General features: G+C 44.1%; 1 protein-coding gene across 1 annotated transcript in view; it reads right to left on the minus strand.

Moving 5' to 3' along the window:
- myo1d (myosin 1D) overlaps positions 1-19,874 on the minus strand; it is an 83,000-nt gene that overhangs the window by 42,647 nt on the left and 20,479 nt on the right. Inside the window, exons 6-15 of the mRNA XM_056430647.1 lie at positions 19,553-19,648; positions 19,029-19,145; positions 17,559-17,762; positions 14,606-14,751; positions 13,889-14,003; positions 13,144-13,314; positions 5,792-5,862; positions 4,744-4,818; positions 3,146-3,278; positions 2,904-3,070 (exon numbers count right to left, since the gene is read on the minus strand). Of these exons, the coding sequence (XP_056286622.1) occupies positions 2,904-3,070; positions 3,146-3,278; positions 4,744-4,818; positions 5,792-5,862; positions 13,144-13,314; positions 13,889-14,003; positions 14,606-14,751; positions 17,559-17,762; positions 19,029-19,145; positions 19,553-19,648 (1,295 nt within the window). The remainder of the gene's footprint in view (positions 1-2,903; positions 3,071-3,145; positions 3,279-4,743; positions 4,819-5,791; positions 5,863-13,143; positions 13,315-13,888; positions 14,004-14,605; positions 14,752-17,558; positions 17,763-19,028; positions 19,146-19,552; positions 19,649-19,874) is intronic.

Here is a 19,874-nt window from a genome sequence, read left to right on the forward strand (position 1 = left end):
AATAATATGCGGGTCCGTCTGAATTTAAAGTTGCTCCGTTTGGCCGCATCCTGAGTTCGAAGCTTCATTTATATCGTTGACGTTTGAATTGTTATGAATAATAACTTTGCATGCGATAGTCCACCGTCTCTCTTTTTATCTTAGAATATATATCGGATGTTTGTCGGCGTTTAGTCTTTAAAATCTTTTTTTGAAAAGTTCACTGTGGCCAAAAACTATTCAGAAAAGTTAGAAACTGTTGTTGTTTTTTGAGATGAAAATAAACTGATAGAATAATAACTGCCCCCTTTCCCTACTTTCTTTTCACTAGCTAGAAGCAGCCCTCAGCACTAGCCTATTTATTTATTAACCTCTTCCATATCCTTTTTTATGTTGATAACCTGTTTTTTTTAATACTGTATATTCTACCACGTTATGTACAGTGTGTTTTTATTTTTGTTCTTATTATAGTGTGTTTGTACCTCTGTTGACTCGGAGAGCCCTGCAAAACTATTCCAATGTGTCTGAACTGTTGGTCGAGGCACAAATGGCAAATAAAAAACCTTGAGCCTTGATTTCATGTTAATTAGTGCTGTTATGTAAAAAGACTAGGGCTGTCAGCGTTAACGCGTTAATCTATGCGATTAATTTGGCCGCGTTAACGCACTAAAATATTTTAACGCAACTTTGTTTACTTCCGGTGTTCATTGAAGTTTTTTCACTCCTCTGAGTGTCAAACCGCGGCAGTACGGTTTAACACTGTTTCCGTTTTTAAAACAATTATTTCTCCGCGAAAATAAGGAGCAGAAATCAGTTTAAACTCGTGGATTAATCAGTCGGGTTTCCTCCTGCTCCTCCTTCCTCCCGTCTCCCCCTCTGAGGAACGGAGGGGCGACGTGTCGGGTGACGCGGCGCAGAAATAACTCGTCACACGAAACCTTCAACGTGATTTGTCAATCCGTTTGTCTGTCAACATTTTGCGAAAAAAACAACCAATGAACACTCAGTAAATCACAAAGGACCTCCCACCTCACAGGTAAGGCTCATTAGCCACCTTGTCAGTTTGAGAACCAGAGAACACGGCGCGAGGACAAATGTGCCTCATTGAATAGAGCTGAGATTGTTCTGGAATGTTTGATGTATAACACGTGGGGGTATGTGTCATATGCAAACGCCTTTAAAAGGTGAATTTAAATTTTTTACTAAAATGGAGACATGAGCCCAGCCTCCAGAGGGTTAATGTGACATATGTGAATGTCAGTCAGTTACCAAGGCCACTGGTTCTGCTGCTGTCCAGTGTTAAAGATGACAGGACCAATGGGGTCTCAAATATACTTCTTTTTTTTTACTAATCTGGATGTTTCACTGAAGAAACTATTTATCATCCACAATATTAAATACCTCGCTGGCACTTTATAGGTAGGAGCCTCTTTGAAAACACAGCTCTGTATGAAGTTGTGTCTTTAAAAAGAAAAGAAAAAACTTTTAATCGCGATTAATGAATTTCAAAATGTGCGATTAATTAGTTAATTTTTTTTAATCGATTGACAGCCCTAAAAAAGACTTAATATCAGGTGCTGAGCTCTTTTATGAATAAAACATGAGTTATTAATCATGCACGTCGTCGACTGCCAGTTGTTTGCTTCTGCACCACATTTATAAAGGGTCATACCTGCAGCACATTCAGATGTTTTACAACAACAACAACAACGCCTCTTTGTAGTAGTCGCGATGATCCCGCCGGCTTTTACCGAAGGTCAGAGGACTCAAACACGAGACGTGAGCTCACTGGGGTCGTACGATTCCTGTTCAGCGAACAGCGTCAGAGGTTCAGCGTGTTGGAGTTTAAAGCTCGTCCCGTTCGCACAATAATTAAACTTCCACTCATAACTCACGATGACGAGGAAACATCCAGTTATGAAATATGTCGTACGCCTTCATCCACTCACCAACTGGAGGACCGATCAATAACTATCTCTAATCATCACTGCTGCGCTGTGCAGCTGGTTCATGACGGTCACTGTGTTTTTGAAATATACACTACCGTTCAAAAGTTTGGGGTCACTTAGAAATGTCTTTATTTTTCAAAGAAAAGCACTGTTTTTTCAATAAAGATAACATTAATCAAAAATACACTCTATACATTGTTAATGTGGTAAATGACTATTCTAGGTGGAAACGTCTGGTTTCTAATGAAATATCTCCATAGGTGTATAGAGGCCCATTTCCATCAACGATCACTCCTGTGTTCTAATGGTACATTGTGTTTGCTAATTGCCTTAGAAGACTAATATCTGATTAGAAAATCCTTGTGCAATTATGTTAGCACAGCTGAAAACAGTTATGCTGGTGATATAAGCTATACAACTGGCCTTCCTTTGAGCTTGAAGTTTGAAGAACAAAATTAATACTTCAAATATTAATCATTATTTCTAACCTTGTCAATGTCTTGACTATATTTTCGATTCAATTTTCAATTCATTTGATAAATAAAAGTGAGTTTTCATGGAAGACACAAAATTGTCTGGATGACCCCAAACTTTTGAACGGTAGTGTATATGTCATAGATGTCACATGACATATGAAATCTATGTCATAGATGACATATGTCATCGATGTAATATATGTCATATATGACGTATGAAATATGTCATAGATGTCATATATTACACATGTGACATATATTACATCCATGACATATGTCAAATATGACATATATTTCATGTCATATGTTGAGTCCTCAATCAACACGTTTGTGTGATTTTTACAATTATCATTTGCATTCTTGAGTTAATGGCCAAAAGTATAATTAGTGAGGTCATGCGGACTTTCATCATTAGATCATTGTTGAATACAACGCGACTGGGACGTCTCCGAGGTCACAGTGGGCTCGGCGATGACGTCTGAGTGTTTACTGGAGGTACCTCTGCAGGAAGCGAGGGTAGGTCTGCCTGTAGGCGAAGCCGGCGCGTCGCACCCTGACGTTCTCCAGCAGCCCGAGGTAGCCCACCTGGTGGCGGCAGCGCTCCTGCTCGAACAGCAGGGGGGACTTGACGTCGTTGGGCTTGATGCAGCGGACGTAGTAGGGCTCCTGCGGAGGGGAGACCACCGTGTTAGCTACCCGCGTTAATCGTGACCCGTCGGTTTCCCCGCCCCGACTGCTGACCTTGCAGGCCAAGTTCTCCACTAGCGAGATCATGGAGTTCTTGAAGAGCGTCGCGGCCGTCAAGGGCCGCTTGGTGACCTCGGTGATGCTCAGCTTGCCCTCGGGCCACATCCCCTTCAGGACCGGGTTGGAGCTGCAAAGACGGGACACGGAGAAATTACAACTCTTTGAATGGCAGAATAATTCATTGTTTTTGGGCTCATCTTAAAGTCCCACATTGTAATAAGCAAGAGGACAGATCAGATATGTTGTTATTAGGGCTGAAATATATTGTAAAAATATCTAAATGAGATTATTATGATTGACATTACCATTTCCGATATTAAAGGGATTAATCATCTTTACAGGTTACAGGTAGAAGTTTTCTCTTTTTCTTCAAGAACATTTTGAAGCGTGACATACATTTTTATTTATTTTAAATATCATTGTTTTCAAGATTATTTTAACTGTTTGTATTGTTTCATTTATTTTTTTAATTATTTGTATTTATACACACACATATCTTAATTGTATAAGTTATTTACTCTTTTTTATCATTATAATAATACAGTTATTTGTATTTATACACACACATATCTTAATTGTAGAAGTTATTTACTCTTTTTTATAATGCAGATATTTATAGTATTTTGAAGCGTGTTCAACCTTTATCTTCTAACATTATGTGTGTTTCTTAAAATGGGGTAAAAAGCACTGCAATACCACGTTTAGTTACCTAGTTAAGTAACGCTTCACAATTAAAAACATTTGAAACTATAATTTGTATAATTTGTCTCATTGTCATGGAAAAACAATAACTATTATCATGTTGTGATTCTTCAGGGGATCAACAGCAAAGAAAATATGTTTTTCTTCAGTCTGTAATGGTGTGTAGACCAGCAAGTCTCTGCAGTACAAATACTAAATATAAAATTTGACTTTGACAATATTTCATCTTATTTCGCCTCCTGCCATTTAAAAAGTGTTTCCCTTATTTGATTGACCACTTCCTTCGACAATTTGTTTTTTAATGTGGATTTAAGATTTGACCTTTTTAACCCTTGTGTTGCCTTCGGGTCAATTTGACCCGATTCAATGTTTCACCCTCCTGTCGCCTTCGGGTCAATATGACCCGATTCAATGTTTAACCCTCCTGTTACCTTTATATTTACTAACATATTTTACCCTTGAGGTCAATATGACCCCAGCTATTAAAATCTCCAGAAAATTATTAGAATTAATATTGTTTTCCAAGTTTAAGTGTGAGGTACTTTATGTTTGTTTGTTGACTCCCGAAAGAACACCGACATTAAACATTGAATCGGGTCAGATTGACCCGAAGGCGACAGGAGGGTTAAATATTGAATCGGGTCAAAATGACCCGAAGGCAACACAAGGGTTAAGTGTTTCCATTAAAACCCACGCTGAGACATTTTTGGCTGCTTTTCAAACATTGTGCTTTTGACCCGAGAGCTTTATCAGATGAGCGTCAGACGGGTCAGGAGGGACCGGACCTCACATTCATATTCAGAGGAGGAGATTAGTTGTACTAGTGTGGAGGTGATTGAAGCGGTGTGTATTACCCTGCGTGTGTGTGTGTGTGTGTGTGTGTGTGTCACCTGTTGTACAGCAGCCTCTTGAAATCCTGGAACAGAGTGTCTTTGTTCTTATCAATGAAACCCACCACTGAGTACCTGAGGAGAGGAGACAGGGAGGCGAGTAAACGTAAATATCGGCACAGTTAGTTTGTTGTAGTGTAATGCTAATCTAAGATCATACTGTACGTGTGTTAACTAGACTTAATGTGTTAAAGTGTGCCGTTGGGTGATGACAAGCTGTGAGGGGGGGAGGAGCCTGCTGCCTCCTGCCTGGTCTAAGTGGTCCAGGGATTCATCCAGCCCTCCGCCCCCCCTCTCCTCCCCTGGGTGGCGGACACTTAGACACTTAGCCCGCACAAAAGTGCTCAACACGTTTCCCTGAGAGCACTTTCTGGGGGCTTAGCGCGAGAAATTTATTCATTTTAATGGCGCCCGATCACCTCGGGATGCGCCTCAGTTCTGTTTTATTGCTGCAGACTACAACGTGGACTCATTAGCGGGCCGAGTGGAGTTATCGCCACGTGGGAACTTGATGGAGGTCTTTGATCAAGAATGTGGGTCAGTGGTTAGCAGGTCTGTCTTTCAATCAGGGGGTTGGCGGTTCAATCCCCGCCCTAGTCGGTGTGTCCTTGAGCAAGACACTTAACCCTGAGTTGCTCCCTGTAGCTTTGGATAAAATCGCAAGCTAAATAAAATGTAAAAGATTCCTTTCCAATCATTTTGGGTTATTTGATGTGTGAGACGGAGACGATGCAATTACATATTTTGGGTCTTACGTTACTGTTTTATAGCTGCACAGAAATGGAAATTCCCCAAAACATGTTTGTTATATATTTTACATCAACTGATTCAAGGCATTCATTTAAAGTTATGCAACTATGCAATATATTGGAATAGCAGAGGTTGAATAGATAAAGGAAAAGGAGCAATGCAAATAGTATTGGGTCAGAAAGTGTGAATCACACATCTCCAAACAACCATCAAGGTTAATTTAGGAAACCTAAATTTCCAAAAATACAAATGTGAGTGAAGAGCTTCTCCTGAGTGGATAACAGCTGGAGACACTCACACCACGTCTCCCGCGTAGTGTCTGATGCGAAAGTCTCTGTCGAACTCCAAAGTCTTGTCCGTCGGTGAGAGCTGCAGAGAGACGGAGAGAACATTAAAAAGAGCAAAGCAGCATCATTCAGGAACACTTTGACCAGAAAAAGATCCATTTATGTGATCCAATCCAAACATTATCACTCATGATTTAAAAGAGTGGCGTCACCAATGCAGCTGACCAATAGAGGGCCACAGGCCTCGCCCACCTTGAGCCACAAAACAAAAAAAATACAATAAATTTCAAACAGTAAAGTGTTATGTTATGAAACGGTGATTTATTGGACCCAGTTAGCACTTTCAGGCCTTAATGTCGAGCCTGTTAGGAGTTTGAACCGTCTCAGGATGAGGAGACGATCGATTAGGAAGAACGCTCATTTTTCATGAGATAAATGGCATGAAACAAAAGACACAAACAACCGGACGCACACAAACAAACAAACAAACAAACACAAACAAACACACACGCAGAACTGGGAGAGAAACAGATGCACTCTCAGACCGACAGCATGCATCTGCTGGAAGCCACACGGCTCCTCAGCCCTCTCCATCAGTTACACTCCAACACACACACACACACACACACACACAAACACACACACGGTCTTAACACTCGGCTGAGTTCCAAACACAGAGGAGGTGCTAATAATAAAGCTGCCAAGAAGTAAGTGTGTGCGTGTGTGTGTTTGTGTGTGAGCGTGAGTGAGAGCACACAAATAGAAACAGAACAAGTTCAGAGTAAATGAGGAAAGGAGGAATATAAGGATGTAGGAGTGTAAGAGACACAAGACAGCGTGAATAAACGTGTTCCGATATTGATCAGTTTCTTAAATGTGAGTTATCGATTTGTTATTTTTGATTTGTGATTATTGATTTGTTATTATTGATTCGTTATTACTGATTTGTTCCATTTTTAATAATTGTAAATAAACTCAATAACTCAAGAAATAAGATGAAGTTTCCATCACTAAGGCTGGTTCATACTTCTGGAAGCTTTACGACTCTGTTCAGGCGGGTCATATGTTCTGTACCACTGCTCTGAAGTCCCGTTGGCCACCTGTGCCCCTCCTGCTCTCTGACCCCCGGGACCGAGCCGCCGCCTACAGTCGGCTGGCCAGCCCCCCCGATGGGCGTCTGAGTGTCTCCGGGCCGGTCGGGGACTCTCAGCCGGTCCCACTGGAGCCGGTCCAGGCGGCAGGCGAGGCGATGGATCGCACCCAAAGCAAAGAGAGGCATCTGTCTGGGTGTAAACACTGAGCCCACCGCCTACCAACGACTGGAGGACGTTACCACACACACTGACAAGTCACGGTTCTAAAGTGGTTCCTTAAAAGGCTTTGTGGTTCTACGAAGAACCATCAACTACTGAAGAACCATTTTTTCGTTTGAGGCCCCATTATGGGTTCTTTGAGGAACTTCTTCAGGAAATGGTTCTTTAAAGAACCCTCGTTTGAAAGGTTCTTTGTGGAATCAGAATTGGTGCCAAAAGAACCATGTTTTGAAGGTTCTTTGAGAAACCTTTATAGGTTCTTTGAAGAACTCTTGAAGAAAATGGGTTCTTTAAAGAACCCTCGTTTGAAAGGTTCTTTGTGGAACCAGAAATGGTGCTTTAAAGAACCATGTTTTAAAGGTTCTTTGAGATACCTTTATAGGTTAATTGAAGAACTCTTAAAGGAAATGTTTCTTTAAAGAACCCTCATTTGAAAGGTTCTTTGTGGAACCAGAAATGGTTCTTCTATGGCATGACTCTGAGGAACCATTTTTCGGTCCCAGATGTGTCATGATCTGGAGTTTGTGTCTCGTTTTGTGTCTTGTTTTGAAGTCCTTGTGTCGTCTGTCTCCCTGTGGTCGTCTGCCCTGGCCCTGATTGTTTCCTTCTGTGTGATTGCTGGCCCCGCCCTCATTGTGTTCACCTGTGTCTCGTTCCCCGTTGTCCAATCACCTCCGCCTGCCTGTGTATGTAAACCCTGTTCGTCTCATTCCCAGTGTGGCTTCGTACGATATGATATGATATATGATATGGGTTTTATTGTCATTGCATAGAGTACAGGTACAGAAGCAACGAAATTGAAAAGAAAGGGGATGGAAGATTACAGCATAACATGAGGGAAGAGAGGCGAGAAAAAAACAACCCCCCGACTATGCCCCTAGGGGTACAGTGTGGGAGCAGGAAAAAAACACCTTAGCACATAAGCACATACATCTTAAACATAAATTGCAACGAGTAGGAAGGGGGGAGGGGAGGTAAGCCAAAGACTGGGTGATCTAAGCCCAGCCATTGGGGGCAGGAGGTGACCAGCACCGACAAGCAGCCAGCCGGTCCTTCAGCCATTACAGCGCCGATCACAGGCCCCGTCCTGTCACACTGGGGGGACGAAGCAGACGAAGGCGTGGGATGGGGGAGGGGGGTAGTGAATGCATTTCAGTGTATGTTAAGTTCGTGTGAGCGTGGCCTGTTATGTCGTCCTCCCCCAGGCCACAACAGACAAAGTTCTCAGTCCGCAAGATGGTCGTTGCCATGGAGATAGCCTTGAAGGGTCCTGGGGAGAAAACAACCACAGGTGTCTGTGGATAGGGGGAAGGGAATGAGAGAGATTCTCGTTTGGTCCGCGTGTTTGTCGTCCTGTTAAGTTGTTTGAGATTAAATATAGTTTTTGTTGCAGTAATGTCGGCATTTGGGTCCTCTCTCTCTGCGACATCCGTGACTTATCATGACAAGATGGCACCCTAGTGTTTCTGTGTGTAGGAGTGAGGAGGGGTGACGTAGAGACAGCAAGTCCATCACCTTGTGGCCCCGCCCCCTGCCTTACGGTCTGTGAACTGCTGCTACGTCCACTCCTCCCTTCGTCCTCCTGTTGCTGCCGACCTCGTGCCCTCGAGCTAGTGGACGCAGTGTTTCTGTGATTAGCATCAAACACACGGCCCCTTGAACGCTTTAGCACTTAGACCTCCTACAAACATGCATTAAATACATGAGCAGGCCACACACACACCATTAGTATGCTGCACCTGTACACGCCGAGTGCTGTGAGACACTCGAGAAGTAAATCAAGGTGATAAAAGGAAGTGAAGGCAGCATGGAGAGGTATGGAGGGAGGGGCTTGTGAAGGAGAAAGGAGGCAGAGGCAGGACATTAAGCTTGCAGGCTGGCTGCTCCAAAAATAAAAACTACCGTGTCAGCATGTGATTATAAATCAAAGCAGCGCACAGTGATAAAAAAAAGAATTAAAAAAACTAAGACGAGCAAAGAGGAGAGAGCAACCATCCGCTGGAGGTCTGGAGCAGAAATTAAAGATTCTACAGCGAGGTCACATGTTGATGCGTCAGCTGAGTTTGGATGAGGTAAAGGAGGCTGACGTCATACTGTATACAACATATAAATCCCATACATTGATGTTTTTTCTCTCAAAAGGTTCTGGCTTTTCTATCCCGTCTCTGCCATGTTATGGTTTGACCACTAGAGGGCAGCAGAAACGAGAATGAAAACTGTAAAAACTTAACAAAAACTGCTAAAAATGACTTTTGCACTCTAAATAATTAAATGAAAGACTGGGATGTACTTCCTGTAGGTCGGCGACTGCTTCTCTTTACAGGTAAAATCTTCTTAGGTGCTTCAGGGACAACGAAACTAATGTGCTTTCTTTTTACTAATACATTTTACTAATTAATTTCGCACTTATTCATCACCTTTGATGAAACTCTTGTTTATAGAACTTTTTTTTATCCCTGGTTTGTAGTCAATATCCTTTAATTGTTTTTGTTTCATCACTGCGAGTAAAAACCTGCAAATGGCTGCATGTCTTCAACCATCTGTGTTTAGTGTAGCTGTGCACCTCCACACACGGTGAGGGTGTTTCACGGGAAATAAGTCGATCCGATTTGGTTGTGGTGCAATGACCTAAAAGTAGAATAAAACACTGTATGACTCAAGTAAACAAGGACGCACAAAAGTAAAACACTTTTTTAACTAGTTGAATTTCAGTGTGATGAAAGGGGAGAAGAAGAAACAAACAACCTGATGGAAAACATCTGGAGAGGAGAGAACAACCATAGCAACGAGCCGGTGGATCCCGAGCTTAAAGAGCCTGATTAATTCATAACGAGGCTGAGAAGCCTGAAGGCTGGTAAAAATAAATAAAAAAATGTCATCACCAGACTGCAAAGCAACATGACATACTGAGTGCATCTGTTAAACCTGAACTCACTTCCTCCCCTGCCTTAAGCCCACTAGCAGCTCCTCTAGAAAGGACAGTGGCAACATGTGTCACTAACACATGTCAGCTCTTCACTGTACAGAGTGTGTGGAGGGTTTTCTGGGTGGAAAACGAGGCCCCGCAGAGCGACATGTGACTGGAGCTCAGACGAGTGGGACTGTGGAGCGGTGGAGGAGCGAGGAGGGTTTCACCAGGACGAGCCGAGTGAAGGCGAGGAGTCTGAACCGCAGCACAGATTTTGTTACAGGAACATCTCCGAGAATAGACCAGACTCTCCTCCTCCTCCTCCTCCTCCTCCTCCGGTTTCTGCTTCACGGTGTTCTGCATGTAATTCAATAGGTGCACATTTTTGTGGTGAGAGATGGGCGTTGTTCTTCTTATACAGAAATAACAGCGAGGACAACAAAGCTGGACAAATACATATTATATATATACATATTATATATATATATATATACATATATAATTATAAATATATATATTTAGATATACTGTATATATATATGAATATATATAAACATATATACAGTATATACTTAATTCATATATATATATATTTATTTATTTTAATATATAATATATATATATACATACACACATCTAAAGCACCAATGACCAATAATAAAATAAACTGCCAGGTGCATTGTTCTGTAAGTTGTAAACAATACAGATTTATGGATGTACATGGACTGGATGGTTATGCACATTATGTAAATATGTCTCTCTGCTCTAAATGCAGCGTGTAGGATGTATATTGACATTACAGATGATAAGTACAATTACAAAAGGTGCATTACAAACTGTTACATTTTAATCAATTGGGTTTATAACGCATAAAACAAACGCTTGAATGTTTTGGTCAACCTTCACGTCGTTCATGTCCCGTCTCCGGCCCCCTGGTGGACGTAACGCTCATTTCACTTGTTTGTTTTGGTTCAACCGGATAGTTTACAGGTTTTTATTGGAGCTTGTTTTCTCCCCACTGTGACTGGTAATGAGATGGATGAGGAAAAAACAAACGGTGAGCCTAAAACGACCCGACCCGTTTCACGTGAGACGCGCTCATCTGATTGGTTGTTGGTATAAATAGAAACACATCGACGAGTCGAGCCTGAGGATACATGGAGGTATCTAGCGCTGCTGCATCTCCACCTACTACAGGGACAGAGGAGTACTTTCTCCAAACGTCTCCTCACGCTCCGCTGCCACAAGGACAGATACAGGAGAACATTCCTGCCGGCGGCTATGAGGCTCTATAACAGATCACCTCTTGCCAGATCGTAATATCTACACTATGTTGATCTGAACTTCACACATTTCATTTATTTACACTATACACACACTTCATTTTCATTTACACTACACACATACACACACTTTGCATTTTGCACACTGTCTATATTTAATATTTTTATATTTAATTTAATTTGTCATTAGTATTGTGTATGCATATATGTTGTATATATACATATATATTTTATATTTTACTTTGTATACTTCTTGTAGATATCTATATCTTTCATCCCTGTTTTTTATATTTTGTTTTATATTTTATTTTTTATTCTTGTGTGTTTAGTTTATTGGTGCTGCTACTGTTACGACAAATTTCCCCTTGGGGATTAATAAAGTATATATCTATCTATCTATCTATCTCTCCTCAGCCCTCACCCTTGATGTACACACCTCACTTCCTCTCACATTTAATTCACAGCCTCTCCCTGTGCACCTCCCTTCCTCACTTTCTCTCAATCTCTTGCACATGTTTTCTTCTTTCATCCCGGCAGACCGACCTGTAGATGTGGTGTGATCCTGCAGAGCTGGAGTGCACTTTGAACCCTCGCTGCCTTGAACTCTTCAGCAGCGCACGACGGTCTATTTTGGGGTCACACTAACATTCACAGAGAGTATTATCTCGCTCTGTTTTTTTTGTTACTTGGTTGAATAGTCTGATTGATTTGATGAATTATATTGATTTAATAATTCCATCTAAGTTTGACCAAACACAAGCAAGGCCATGGCTCCACCAACCAGTAAAGTCTCTCTCTCTCCCTCCCTCTTCCTCCCTTTCCCTCTCTCTCCCTCCCTCTCCATTGGCTGGCAGTGACATCACTTGTGCACATAGTGTTGAGTCAGACTCCTGGTCTCTCTCTCTCTCTCTCCATTCTCGTTTTCTCTCTCGCACTCTTGCTCTCTCTCTCTCATCATTCTCTCATATCTCTCTCTCTCTCTCTGACATCTGACGCCCCCTTGTGTCCGAGCAGCAGAGACTTGCAGTCATAAAAACAACAACAACAACAAAAGCTGTGTTTTTGTTTGTCAGATGTTCTGAACACACGTTTGTTTACATGATCAACATCTGCAGAGGGACAGAAACACTTATGTTGTCATGTGACCCCGAACAGAAGGCGTGGAGCGTGACCGTGAGAGGGAATCAGACTGCCTCCTTCCTGAATATTAAACCCGACAGGGTTGCGTTCAGGCGCTAACGGTGACTCGTGGCCTCGTCTGCCCTCTGCTGTTCTCGGGTTTCCACAGCCTCGCCCACACAATCTCAGATAAAGCTTGTCGTTTGTACGAAGGTTTATTGCTCATTTTATTGTTTCGCATTTTCCGTTGCGTTTGCAAAATCACGGCCAGGAAAGCGTTTGATAAAATCGGCCGGAATAATAATAAAATCCCACCTCGGCTGTGAAAGAGATCAACAGGTTTTATGATGTGTTCATCATCGAGACTAAAGCTGCAACGCATTATTATTGTTTTATTGTAGATTATTATCTATAAAGCAAATAGTGATGGACAATAACTTTCCTGAACGAGTTTCATCAGATTATTAGTTTTTCCTGAACCGCTGTGAGGGTCAAAGGTCAGAAGAAGTCGCATGTGTACAGATTGTAAAGCCCTCTGAGGCTAATTTGTGGTTTTGGGCTATACAAAAAAAATTTAATTGAATGCCTCGTTAAAGATAAATATGACAGCATCTCAGTTATAATTAGATCTATTGAGTGTACCCAGTGAACGACACAGATCCCAGACCAGCAGCATAAGAGTCTGTGACGTCCTCTCTCCGTTGGGTCAATAATCAATAATCCCGATCGGCGCCTCCTACCTTGCGGCTGGTGTAGTGCGCGTGTTTTGCCAGCTTCACGTTGAGTCCCTGGAGGAAGACCTCGTCGGTGACTTTGCCCACGTTCATGCAGGCTTCATCCAGCACGGAGAAGATGCCCTTGTGCTGCTGCTCCACCAGCTCCACGATGATCTGGTTGTTGAAATAATCGATCTGACGGAGGAAGACGGGAATAAATGATGTCACGGTAACTTCAGGAATCAGAAATGTGATGAAAAAAATATAAAACACATGTAAAAAATAGTGTCATACATATAATGTGCATAAGAAGGGACGCAGGCACCGGAGCAAAATAGAACAATAACATATTAAAAAAGTTATGAAAGACAATAATATTGATTTAAGGCTATAAACTAGACAACAATAACATATAAATATATTTTAAAAGTTCTGAAAGATAATATTAATATTGATTTAGGCTATAAACTAGACAACAATAACATATAAATATATTTAAAACAGTTATGAAAGATAACAATATTGATTTAAAGTTATAAACTAGACAACAATAACATATAAATATATTTAAAAAGTTATGAAAGATAATAATATTGATTTAAGGCTATAAGTGAATACAAGGAACACAACAATAATTTTTATATTTGTGTATCTAGGAAGTCAAAGATCTTGACAGCCAGCGAGTGTCCCTTTAAACGACTTCCCTCAAAGGGGGCGTTGGAAACAAGGGAAGCTGCTCTCCCCCCCTCCCACACACACACACACTTACATGCTTCCAGGGAATCCCCTCTCGTTGGTACTCCTCCTGCTCCTGCTTCAGCACCAGCTGGATGAAGAGCTGCTGCAGCTTCTCGTTGCAGTAGTTGATGCAGAACTGTTCGAAGCTGCGGAAACAGACGGGAGCCGAAGTCATGGAGGAGCCGCGTGTTCCACACATGTTGACAAACATGTAACATTTCGGAAAGTAGATTATTTTTCTTCTATCTGCTGTCTTTTATTTGCTTTTGCACAGTCAGTGAACAGATGAGAGACGCGCGAGTAACAATGTTCATTTATTCCTACACACAAAGTCAAAGTTGTGTCAAGCATCGGATGATTTGTTGAAAATAAATAATAATCTACGCAAAATAGCGGTTTCACTTTGTGTCCAAGATTCTGAGAAACAACAAAAACACCACTTCTTACTTCCAATTTTATTTTATGAACACTAACCGGAAGCATTTCTTTCTTTTCTTTTGTATAACTTGAACTTGAATAACTTGAAGTCACGGAAAAATGCAAAAGGAAAAGTTTTGCATATATTAATGTGACATTGTGTACATTAAAAAAATATATTTGTTAATTTTTCCAAATATCATACACCCCAAAATAGACAAAAAAATCTAGATATTTTATATTGAGGGAATATTTTGTCTCTAGTTTAACCTTTGACCTCAACACGTCTTACCTGGTTCAATGAATTTAAAAGTTTAAAGACATTTCTTACCTGTTGTTCTGGAAAATCTCAAAACCATAAATGTCCAGCACGCCGATGACGGTGCTCTTCCCGTGGACTCTGGCGTCGTAGTTCTTCACCTCAATGATGTCGTTGATTCGTCCCACGATCCAGCAGAACATCCGCTCGTACATGGCCTGTGGACGTCAGCGGGTGAGTGTGTGGGGAGAGTGTGTGTGTTGAGTGTGTGGTGAGTGTAGTAAGTGTGTGGTGAGTGTGTGGCGAGTGTGTGGTGTGTGTAGTGACTTCCTCCACACATCACTTCCTCCAACCTTCCTCCACACATCTCTTGCTCCACACTTCTTTCACACATCTCTTCCTCCACACATCACTTCCTCCACACTTCCTTTACATGTCTCTTACTCCACACTTCCTCCACACATCACTTCCTCCACACTTCCTTTACACGTCTCTTACTCCACACTTCCTCCACACATCTCTTCCTCCACACGTCTCTTACTCAAAACTTCCTCCACACATCACTTCCTCCACACATCACTTCCTCCACACTTCCTCCACACATCTCTTCCTCCACACATCACTTCCTCCACACTTCCTTCACACATCACTTCCTCCACACATCACTTCCTCCACATATCACTTCCTCCAACCTTCCTCCACACATCTCTTGCTCCACACTTCTTCCACACATCTCTTCCTCCACACATCACTTCCTCCACACTTCCTTTACATGTCTCTTACTCCACACTTCCTCCACACATCTCTTCCTCCACACGTCTCTTACTCAAAACTTCCTCCACACATCACTTCCTCCACACATCTCTTCCTCCACACTTCCTTCCTCCACACTTCCTCCACACATCTCTTCCTCCACACTTCCTTCACACATCACTTCCTCCACACTTCCTCCACACATTACATTACATTACATTACATGTCATTTAGCAGACGCTTTTATCCAAAGCGACTTACAATAAGTGCATTTCAACCTAGAGTACAAACTAAGAACAACAAGAATACAGGAAGTAACATTTCCTCAACATAGTCGAACTACAAAAGTACCATAAGTAAGTGCTATCTAAGTGCCACTGAAGTGCTAATCTGTGTTTTAATCCAGATATAGTCGGAAAAGGTGTGTTTTCAGTCTCCGACGGAAGATGTAGAGACTTTCTGCTGTCCTGATGTCAGTGGGGAGCTCGTTCCACCACTGAGGAGCCAGGACAGCAAACAGTCTGGATTTCGAGTGATTAGCTCGAGGTGCAGGAGGCACAAGTCGATTGGCTGTTGCCGGCGGAGCGAACGTGCGGGTGTACGGTGTGACCATATCCCGGATGTAGACGGGCCCGATCCGTCTAGAGCACGCACGCCAGGACCAGTGTTTTGAAGCGGATGCGAGCAGCCACCGTAACCAGTGGAGAGAGCGGAGGAGCGGAGTGGTGTGGGTGAATTTCGGGAGGCTGAAGACCAGTCGAGCTGCTGCATTCTGGATGAGCTGCAGGGGTCGGATGGCCTTAGCAGGTAGACCAGCCAGGAGGAGTTGCAGTAGTCGAGGCGTGAAATGACCAGAGCCTGGATCAGAACCTGCGCCGCCTTCTGAGTAAGAAGAGGACGTATTCTCCTGATGTTGTGCAGCATGTACCTACAGGAACGCGTCGTCGCAGCGATGTTGGCCGTCAGGAGAGTTGACTGTCGAGTGTCACCCGAGGTTCCTGGCAGTCCGGATAGGGGCCAACACAGAGCTGTTGAAGGTGATAGTCAGGTCGTGGGTGGGGGAGCCTTTCCCTGGAAGGAATAGTAGCTCAGTCTTGTCAGGGTTGATCTTCAGGTGGTGAGCAGACATCCACTGAGAGATGTCAGTCAGACAGGCAGAGATTCGTGCCGCCACCCGTGTTTCGGACGGTGGAAACGAGAAGATCAGTTGGGTGTCATCAGCATAGCTATGGTAGGAGAAGCCATGCGAGCGAATGACAGAGCCGAGAGAATTTGTGTACAGAGAGAAGAGGAGGGGACCCAGGACGGAGCCTTGAGGAACCCCAGTAGTGAGAGGACAAGGATCAGACACAGATCCTCTCCAAGTTACCCGGTAGGTGCGGTCTTTAAGGTAGGAAGAGAAAAGAGCGAGTGCAGTGCCTGAGATCCCCAGGTCCTGAAGAGAAGAGATCAGGATCTGGTGGTTCACGGTGTCAAATGCTGCAGAAAGGTCGAGAAGGATAAGGACAGAGGAGAGAGAGGCTGCTCTAGCAGTGTGAAGCTGCTCAGAGACAGCAAGGAGGGCCGTCTCTGTCGAGTGGCCGGCCTTGAATCCAGACTGGTGAGGGTCAAGAAGGTTGTTACTGTGGAGATAGGAGGACACTTGGCTCAAGATAGCTCGCTCCAGAGTTTTGGAGAGAAAAGGAAGAAGAGAGACCGGTCTGTAGTTGCTGACTTCAGACGGGTCGAGCGTGGGTTTCTTCAGGAGAGGGTTGACTCTCGCCTCCTTCAGAGAGTTAGGGAAACAGCCAGTTGAGAGGAGCTGTTAATAAGATGGGTGAGGAAGGTCAGAAGGTCAGGAGCAATAGCCTGGAGAATGGGAGACGGACGGGGTCAAGGGCGCAGGTGGTCGGTCGGGCGGCGGTCACCAAGCTAAGAACTTGATTGGGAGACAAGGGGGTGAAAGAGGAAAGAGAGGGGGATGAAGAAGTTAGTGTTGGTGAGGTGATAGAAGATGGATTTGTAAAGGAGGAGCGTATGTCGTCTATCTTGTTTGTAAAGTAGTCGACAAAGTGGCTCGGCAAAAGGGTGGAAGGAGGAGGGGGACAGGGGGGATCAAGGAGGTTGGAAAAGATAGAGAATAGTTCCTCTTCCTCCACACTTCCTTCACACATCACTTCCTCCACACTTCCTCCACACATCACTTCCTCCACACTTCCTCCACACATCTCTTGCTCCACACATCTATTCCTCTTCCTCCACACATTTATACCCTCCCACCACCACCACCCACCTTGGCGAGCGCGTCCCGCCCGTATCCGGCCTCCTGCGCCGTGTGCTCCTTCTCGATGACGTCGCGTCCCGTGGACACGGTGCGGTAGAGCAGCGCCTTCTCCACGTTCTCCTCTGTGGCCGACAGCAGCTCCCGGATCACCGACAGCAGCTTGGTGCTCTCGATCAGCGTCGTATCGCCGTCCACGCCGAACGTCAGGTTGCCCTGAAGAGACGGAGAGAAGATGGAACGGAGATGAAGTGAGAGAAGACAGAACTTCAGTGAGCCCGGTGAGAAGAATAGCAAGAAGAATAGCTAAAAACACGCGAATAAAAACAGAAAACATGTCTAAACAATAGGAAAACTAAAATTAAGTGTAAAATAATACGAACGCCAATGCAAAATATAACACAATAACAATAAGAGTATGTTCAATAAATAATGTGAAAAATAGTACGAGAAATTTATATTGCATGTAGATTAATGGTAGTTAAAACATTTAAACCGTTTAAAGAGCAAAGTGCAATACACAGTAAAAGATGGTGCAGTAAAATAAATAAACAGAGAAGATTAAAAGAAGGCCATATTTTATTTAGTTTAACCAAATGCCAGAGTAAACAGGTGTGTTTAGAGATGGAGTTTAAATGATACTATTGGATCTGAAAACCTTTGGTGCAGGCAGAGCGTTCCACAGCTGTGGGGCTACTAGCCAGACAATCCTCCCGTCCCTATGCTAAGCTAATAGCCTGCTAGTACTCCATATAGGAACAGATTTGTTCCAGCAGTCATCATTACGGTGAACACATCAGAATTAGAACACTGATTTGTGGCTCTGTGAACTTGTGGACTATCACTATCTTGGCAATGAAACGGCTCATTTGTGTAAAACCCAAAAGACCGGAGCTGGTGAAGGAACGAGGAGGCAGCGGGTGAAGGAACGAGGAGGCAGCGGGTGAAGGAACGAGGAGGCAGCGGGTGAAGGAACGAGGAGGCAGCGGGTGAAGGAACGAGGAGGCAGCGGGTTGAAGGAACGAGGAGGCAGCGGGTTGAAGGAACGAGGAGGCAGCGGGTGAAGGAACGAGGAGGCAGCGGGTTGAAGGAACGAGGAGGCAGCGGGTGAAGGAATGAGGAGGCAGCGGGTGAAGGAACGAGGAGGCAGCGGGTTGAAGGAACGAGGAGGCAGCGGGTGAAGGAATGAGGAGGCAGCGGGTGAAGGAACGAGGAGGCAGCGGGTTGAAGGAATGAGGAGGCAGCGGGTGAAGGAACGAGGAGGCAGCGGGTGAAGGAACGAGGAGGCAGCGGGTTGAAGGAACGAGGAGGCAGCGGGTGAAGGAACGAGGAGGCAGCGGGTGAAGGAACGAGGAGGCAGCGGGTGAAGGAACGAGGAGGCAGCGGGTGAAGGAACGAGGAGGCAGCGGGTGAAGGAACGAGGAGGCAGCGGGTGAAGGAACGAGGAGGCAGCGGGTGAAGGAACTAGGAGGCAGCCGTTACCAGGTGGAGGATGGTGGCCAGGATCTTGTACACGGTCTGAATCTCCTCGCCGGTGAAGCCGATCACCTTCATGGCGTCGGCCACGACTTTGAAATCGGCGCCGTCATTGATGGAAGACTGGAGAGAGAAGGAGAGAGAAGGAGGGAGGGAGAGAGAGAGAGAAGGAGAGAGACGGAGAGAGAGAGGGGGGGAGAGACAGGAGGGAGAGAGAGAAGGAGAGAGGAGGGAGAGAGGGAGAGAGAAGGAGAGACAGAAGAGAGAGAGGAAGAAGAGAGGGGGAGAGAATGATGTTGTTGTTTATTTTGCAGCGGAGGTATAATTTAAATTTTGAAAAACTAAATTTCGCTCCAGTGTTTAGAGCCGAGGTCACGACCTCGTTCCAGTTAATTGGTTAACTGGTTAATTAAACTACAAACTGCCGCCTCAGCTGTTTGTAGTGTTCCACGACATCAGGCCCTTCGTTGCTGTCGAGTGTGTGTTGTTGTTGTTGTTGTTGTTGTGTGATGTTGAATGGGAAGACGCACCTTGATCTGGCCTCCGCCTTTGAGGTAGTTGTAAGCCGTCGGGTCCTTCTGGATGTGAAGAGAGCGGAGCAGGGCGTCCGGAGCGCCTCTGAGCAGCTGGGGACCAATCACAGACAGACACGAGTACCGACAGCACCGAGGCATCTGTTGTGTAGTTCCTGCCGTGACTACAGAACGCACTCAGCGTCTGTTCCCCGAGGTTGAACTCATTGCATCTTTTCTTCCAATAAAATCTGCTGCTCGCTGAACAAAAGGCCCCTTCATGACTCAGAAAATCTGCACGGATCTGATTTCCTGCAGACGAGTCTTTCACATGCCCGAA

The sequence above is a fragment of the Pseudoliparis swirei genome, chromosome 13, assembly GCF_029220125.1.
Source record: "Pseudoliparis swirei isolate HS2019 ecotype Mariana Trench chromosome 13, NWPU_hadal_v1, whole genome shotgun sequence".
Taxonomy (NCBI): Eukaryota; Metazoa; Chordata; class Actinopteri; order Perciformes; family Liparidae; genus Pseudoliparis; species Pseudoliparis swirei.